We start from the raw sequence: 7,602 nt of genomic DNA on the forward strand, positions 1-7,602 counted from the left end.
AGTTCGTGTTGTAGGCTCCCAGCTGGCTGACTAGCTGCTGAGGCAAGCCTGACAGACAACCTGCACCCCTAAAGTGGCAGAAACCAGGGGGAGTATTCTCACTGGTGACAAAGCCAAGTTCTCAGGATATAAAATAAAACAAATGGAGACTCTCATGGTTTTTCATGCTCATGACAAATGGCAGAGACAAACGAAAATATGACTCTTTCTGGGAGGCTAAGAATCAATAACCATAGGTGTTGATTACCAAAACCAGAGTCACAATTTAAAATCTATTTTCAATTTTTTTTTTTCTCCTGCCAGTGTGCATTTGGAAAGGAAGGGACAAGAAGAAATTGTTATCCTCCTTTTTTGTCTATGCACTCTAGACAGAAAGCTAGGAGACTGACATGGTAAGAATTCTTAACCTTCCACTGGTCTGTTGTCAATTAAACCATATCTCGACTATAGTCTCCATGAATAGCAAAGTGTTCTGGCCTTTCACTGTCCCATCCTCATCACTAGAAACTGTACAGGAGACAACATGTGTAACAAAAGACAGTTTAACAAGAGAAAAGGAAACAAGTATATTAACATGTACATTTTGTGTATACTTGTGAGAAAGGCCAGGATGAGTAAATCAAACAGTGGCTGGAATTTGGACTTAACAGATCATCTTTACCAAAGAACAGTAAATATGTAGAGGAGCAACTAGACAGAGGAAAAGAGTGCTGGGCTTCCAAGGGTGCCAAATTTTAGGATGACAAATACATTAAAAACTGATAGGCGATAGTGGCTAGTCAAAATCATTGTTTTATAGAATCCTCTGGTGCTGTCTTGGGGCTGGTAAGTATCTGGGGTTTTGGTGATTAATATCTACACTAATTTATGTTCTGCTTTCAGGATGATAGGGGGAGGGCAGAAAACTTGTCCAGGATCTGCTTCTTCAGCTCAAAATAATCCTTGTGCCAAAGGGGAAGATTTTGGAATGGCATATTCGGTTGTTCTTCTATGGATTTTACCATCCTGTTTTTTCACTTTACAATGACACTGTGTTCTAACATGGAAATGTGAAGTAAGGCATTGTCAGATGGAGTTAGGAATGTTGTTCACCGGAGGTTTATTTATCATACTATGACATTGACTTATAAATTAAGAATTTATAATAGACACCAAAAGAGTAAGTATAGGAATCTGGCTGAGCAACATGGTGCTGTGCTATCCACCAGTCAAAACAACAAGTAGTGTGTCATGTTCTTTGTGGAAGGTGTATATAAAATAAGTGAAAAAAATGAAGACAACATACTGAAGTCACATAAAACAACTTAATGTAAATGAATGTTAATCAAAGATGGGAGCTCATTTTCAGCTGAGAAAAATGTTCATTCAGGTTTTTTTTCCTGAATACTTGCTCAACTTCATAATAAAATAGGAGGAATTTCCTCTTTTGGCAATAGTGCTAAACCCTGTTCTTTCTTTCTTAATGTCTTTAAGTAATCTCACTTCCTTATTTTCTTCAGATTAATTCTTAGGGTATCAGAATATCTCTCTTCAAACATAAGAAGAACAATGTTTCAGTCAGTGGACCAATAAACTCTTTCTGTTTTCCACGTGTTTCAGAGTGTGGAGCCACCAAACCAGTGAGATAAGAGGGAAGTGAAAAGATGTTAAATAGCAAGTCCAGCTCACCCTGGTCAGTCTGGACATTTGACTTCTCAGTCAACATGAAGGCTCTCGTTATTCTGGGGTTTCTCTTCCTTTCTGTCGCTGTCCAAGGCAAGGTCTTTGAGAGATGTGAGCTTGCCAGAACTCTGAAGAAACTTGGACTGGACGGCTATAAGGGAGTCAGCCTGGCAAACTGTGAGTTAACTCTTCTCTCTCCTTCCAAACTGTTAACCAAGTGTGGAACTAACAGAGGATGAATAATGAGCAAGGGACTTTGACTGAATGGGCTTTTTCTTTGTTGGAGGATTTGTACACTTACCATGGTTAAAAACATCAACTTGCTCCTTTAGAATCAGATGTACCAGGTGAAGGACTGTGGCACGAGAGGGCCATTCTAGTCCCACTAAACATGCCAGCTGGCACATGTAGGGTGATGATAAAATGTATTTCATCATCTCGGATATGTCTGTTAAGCCCATGGTGTTTGACTCTAGCTATTTCCAGTTTGGAAGTTGGGTTCTTCTACCTGAGTAAGGCAATATTTTTCTCATTTTTAATTCCCCTACCAATGTTGGGCTTTTAACAGCAAGGTTTTTTTTAAAATACATTAAACTCTCAAAACAGTGACAATAGGAACCTATTTCCCTCAATTCATTTCTATAATAAGGATCCCTGAAATACAGCAGGAAATGACATTTTATTGTGCTCACCCCAGTTATTATTTTTCATTTTCTTCCACAGATTTCAAGAAATGGCCTTAGGAAAAGTTCCTCTGTATTTTAGTCTATATTTGTCAATGTCATCACTGTATTTTTTTATATTGAATTCAGACATTTCCCTCCATAACTATTTTTGAGTGAATGAGCAAATGGCTAGATGGATGGATGGAGGACAGTCTTTCCTATTCTGTGATTCTTACTGTCTGAATTCTAATTTGGTACCCCAATTCACCTTCAGGGTCATAAGAAATTTTCTCTCTCCCATAAAATCCTTATTTTTCCTAATAACATATTTTTCCTTTAGTGTGTGCATCTGCTGCTAATGACCAAACCCACTCAACTAATCTGTTGGTTTTTCTATTCTAGGCTCAGTATTAACTTAGGGATGTGTGAAGAGCAAGAGCTATTTTAATATTTTTAAAAGTTTATTATCTTGTTTCATTAGTATTACCAAATGATTTGCTAATAAAAGAATTCTCTTAAGAGAATTCTTAACACAAAAGTGTTAAAATATTTCACAAGTAAGTACATCTTCGTACTTATAAAGTAAGTTGTTAGTAAAGTAGAATTAAATAGAACTGATTGGGCTATGAAGTGTAAGTCATATCATGTGGTTTTTCAACTAAAAATACATTTTTTTTCAGGGTTGTGTTTGACCAAATGGGAAAGCAGTTATAACACAAAAGCTACAAACTACAATCCTAGCAGTGAAAGCACTGATTATGGGATATTTCAGATCAACAGCAAATGGTGGTGTAATGATGGCAAAACCCCTAATGCAGTTGACGGCTGTCATGTATCCTGCAGCGGTAAGACAAGATGATGTTGAGTGATGGCTCAGCCCCGATCTGGTTATACTTGTAAGAACAGAGATTCAGTACAAATGAAAATGTCTTGAAGGCTTCCCTGGTGGCTCAGATGGTAGAAAATCTGCTTACAGTGAGGGAGATCCCTGTTCGGGGAGAATTCGGGGACAGAGGAGCTTGGCTGGCTACAGTCCATGTTGTCGCAAAGAGTCTAACACAACTCAGCGATTAACACTTTCACTCATCATGAAAGTTGGCTGTTTGCTAACATACAAGAGTTTCTTGAATGGCGTAGCACTTTAGTATAACTGAACTTGTTGGTGCTTTGTAAAGAACAATGCCATTCCTCTTATCTTGTTTGGGAAAATTTAGGGATAATTACGGAGAAGGCAGTGGCATCCCACTGCAGTATTCTTGCCTGGAGAATCCCAGGGACAGAGGAGCCTAGTGGGCTGCTGTCTATGGGGTCACACAGAGTCGGACACGACTGAAGCGACTTAGCAGCAGCAGCAGGGATAATTAGGTTGTGTGTGTGTGTTTTTATTTAATATACCCTCCTTTATTGGAAAACAAAGGATTACTAGTTAGCCAAAGAGGAGGAATACCTGTGGTTCCTTTTAAAAAATTGTTTTTACTTTTTATGATGATATGTTTTAAATATATAGAAAATTCGAAACATGACTATATCAACCATCAGTATGATCATCATGTACTGAACTGAACTGAACTGAACTGAACTTTAACAGTTATTCACATTTTGTAATATTTACTTCTTCTATGTATATAAACTGTATATATATGTGTGTGTGTGTGTTGGCTGAGTGGTTTACAGTGAGTTTGAAACTCTTAAGTTCTTGAGCTTGGATTTCCAAAAAATACAGTTCTTATTTAAATACTGTCATTGTGATAAGTTAATTTACAGATTTGTTTAACTGGGCTGAAATAAATTTTCTATTGAGATCCTTTTAAAATAGAGATGACATACAATGTTTAGTGCATAAAATATTGGTGACCTGATACAAATTTATATTGTTAATTTTTATATATTAAAATTCCTAATAGAGAAATTAGTCTAAGAATATTCTTTTGTATCATGTTAATTTACTTTAAAAAGCATTTTACATTATATAATAATCTGTGGTCACTGAATAAAAATTCTCACTATCCAGAGATTTATGATAACTGGTAAGTTTTGGTATCTACATCTTTCAGAAGATACATCATTCACATACATGAATGTAAAACTATATTATGCATTTTTGTACCCACATACAAGCATGTAAGCAATGAATGACAGCAGAAATGAAATTATACTAAACTTACTGCTTTATAATATGCTGTTTATTACACAAAATTATTTTATCAATAAGTACCAATCTTTATTATATTTCAAGATAAATAAATTCCACTAAATAAATATTCTATAATTTATCAATCCAAATCTCATTGATAAGCACTTAGGCTGTGTTTCCCCCTGTTATTAATTGATATGAAACATCTGTACACACATCTTTGGGTGTGTACATCTCTTATTATTTCTTTAGAATAAACTTCCAGTAATAGAATTGCTGAGCCAAAAAATGCTGGACCCATTTCGCCCTGGTTGTTTTTGTTTTGCTTCAGTAGCTCAGCTGGTAAAGAATCCACCTACAATTCAGGAGACCCTGGTTCGATTCCTGGGTCGGGAAGTTCTCCTGGAGAAGGGATAGGCTACTCACTCCAGTATTCTTGGCCTTCCCTGGCTCAGATGGTAAAGAATCTGCCCACAATACAGGTGACCTGGGTTCAATCCACAGTGGTTGCATGGCAACCCACTGCAGTATTCTTGCCTGGAGAATCACCATGGAGAGAGAAGCCTGATGGGCTACAGTCCACGGGGTCGCAAAGCATTGGGCACGAATGAGCGACTAAGCACAGCACAGTAAAAAGAGAATCTTCTATCACATTAATTAATAAATCCAGAACTCCCAATGACTTTGGTAAATGAGAAACGAAACGCTTTAATTTCATGCCAAATGGGATAGAATGAAGAAAAGGTTTTCCCCTAACATTCACAATATGGACTCAAAAAATAATTTTAGTTGTATTTTCCTTAGCTTAAGAAAATAAAGCCTGCTGAACCTAAACTTAAAATGAAATCTCTAGGAATGTTGTTTTCATTTCTCACCATCTGCTTTTCAGAATTAATGGAAAATGACATCGCTAAAGCTGTAGCGTGTGCAAAGCATATTGTCAGTGAGCAAGGCATTACAGCCTGGTACGTTGTTTTTTTGGGTATTTTTTTCTGCTTCCAATTCTATTGAGATGTAATTGACACACAGCGCTGTAGAAGTTTAAGGTGTACGGTATAAGAGTTTGACTTACATACATTATGAAATTATTATCACAGTCAGTTTAGTGAACAACCATTATGTCATATGGTTACAAAAATAAAGAAATAGAAGAAAAAAATATGTGTGTGTGATGAAAAGTCTTATGCTATACTCTCTTAACAATTTTCATATACATATGAATTTTATGTATGAATATGTATATTCATATAAATGAATTCATTAAATTCATTTATATGAATTTTCATATATTTATTTCATACATATAGCGGTATTGATTGTATTTATCACATTGTACATTACATTCCTAGTATTTTTATACCTAGAAGTTTGTAGTACCTTTAGTTGCCTTCATCCAGTTTGCCACCCCTCATCTCAACTACAACCTGCTCCTCTGGTAACCACGTATCTGACTTCTTTTTCTATGAGTTTGTTTGTATGTTTGTGTTTGAAGTATAATGGACCCACAACACTGTGTTAATTTCTATTACAGACTATGGTTTATGTTAAGCATTAAAGAGGTGAGCTGGGGGCTTTCCTTGTGGTCCAGTTGATAAGACTTTGTGCTTCTAAGGCAGGGGGTGCTGGACAGGAAACCAACGACATCAGGTGTGGCCAAAAAAATAAGACGGTGGGGAGAACTGGGGGTTTTTTGGTAGCACCTCAGGGCACCCGAAATTTTAGCTTCCCTCTCCCGCACCAAGAATCGAACCTTGTCCACAACTTTGGAGGGGCAAAGTCTTAACAACCGGACCACCAGGGAAGTCCCAGGTGAGAGCTGTTTTACCCTACTCTTATGAGAGAAGCGAAGGACTATTTCCAAAGAACAAAGTATGCTACTGAGAACTGAAAAATTGCAGCTTTAAATTAATGCTAACAATGTACTACATATGAACACTTTACTTTAACTGACTCAGAATCTTATTCTTTTACTCTTCAATTTATTTTAGGAGATTCTAGAGTTTTTAAGATTCTACACACTCTATCTTGTCATATCTTGAAATTATTTTTGGAATTAAGTAAATGTGGAATGCACTCTGCAGTTGTGTTGTGAACAACACAGGACTCACCATTTGTGTTCAGCATTCTGTGCTCTAGTGAAGGCTGGTGGAGATGTGAAGTCCTTGGTATACATATCTCCAGTTGGCAAATAACAATACTTGGATTTGTCTATAGCTTGAATTTCATGTATTGATGAACTATTTTGTTCTCCCAAAGGATTTGAAGTATGTACATTACAATGAAGCTATGTTTTAGTCTTATTACCATTTGTTTCATCTTTCTCCACAGGGTGGCATGGAAAAGTCATTGTCGAGACCATGACGTCAGCAGTTACGTTGAGGGTTGCACCCTGTAACTGTGGAGTTATCATTCTTCAGCTCATTTTATCTCTTTTTCATATTAAGGAAGTGATAGTTGAATGAAAGTTTATACCACCATTGTTTCAAACAAATAACATTTTTACAGAAGCAGGAGCATGTGGTCTTTCTTCTAAGAAGCCTAATGTTTATCTAATGTGTTAATTGTTTGATATTAGGCCTACAATATTTTTCAGTTTGCTAATGAAACTAATCCTGGTGAATATTTGTCTAAACTCTTAATTATCAAATATGTCTCCAGTACATTCAGTTCTTAATTAAAGCAAGATCATTTATGTGCCTTGCTGATCATGAAGGAATATAAAGAGGGATTAGATGAGCTGTTTCTTTTCCTTAATTTTATTAGCATAGATTCATGCATTATGACCAAATTTAGAGGCAGATAAATATTGAAATAACTAACCACAGATATGAAATTATGCATGCTGTAAAAAATACAAACATTTTCATTAAAAGCTTTGCAATTCATACCTTGTCTGTTTTGTTTAGAGCCATTTAGTGTCTCTGAAGAAATACATATGTATGTACTTGGGAAAAAATGAGCTGACACTTAGTATTTCCAACATTCTCACCTGTATCCAAACAGAAGGATATTGCTAGAGAAAAATCCATAGGCTTATTCACAGATCTCAATTAAAAAAAAAAAATTGGTGGAACTGCACAGCTTTGGGGTCTTAGTTCCCCAAGCAGGTATTGAATCTCCACCCTGAACAGCGAAAGCATG

General features: G+C 36.3%; 1 protein-coding gene across 1 annotated transcript; it reads left to right on the top strand.

Moving 5' to 3' along the window:
* The first annotated feature begins 1,604 nt into the window (after positions 1-1,604).
* Positions 1,605-7,346, top strand: LOC113892970 (lysozyme C-2-like). Its single transcript, XM_027542515.1, has 4 exons — positions 1,605-1,839; positions 3,008-3,172; positions 5,351-5,426; positions 6,790-7,346. Exons 1-4 carry the CDS (start codon positions 1,644-1,646, stop codon positions 6,854-6,856), a joined length of 504 nt encoding a protein of 167 aa, XP_027398316.1. The 5' UTR covers positions 1,605-1,643; the 3' UTR covers positions 6,857-7,346.
* The last annotated feature ends 256 nt before the right edge of the window (positions 7,347-7,602 follow it).

Source organism: Bos indicus x Bos taurus, chromosome 5, assembly GCF_003369695.1.
Source record: "Bos indicus x Bos taurus breed Angus x Brahman F1 hybrid chromosome 5, Bos_hybrid_MaternalHap_v2.0, whole genome shotgun sequence".
NCBI classification, from domain to species: Eukaryota; Metazoa; Chordata; class Mammalia; order Artiodactyla; family Bovidae; genus Bos; species Bos indicus x Bos taurus.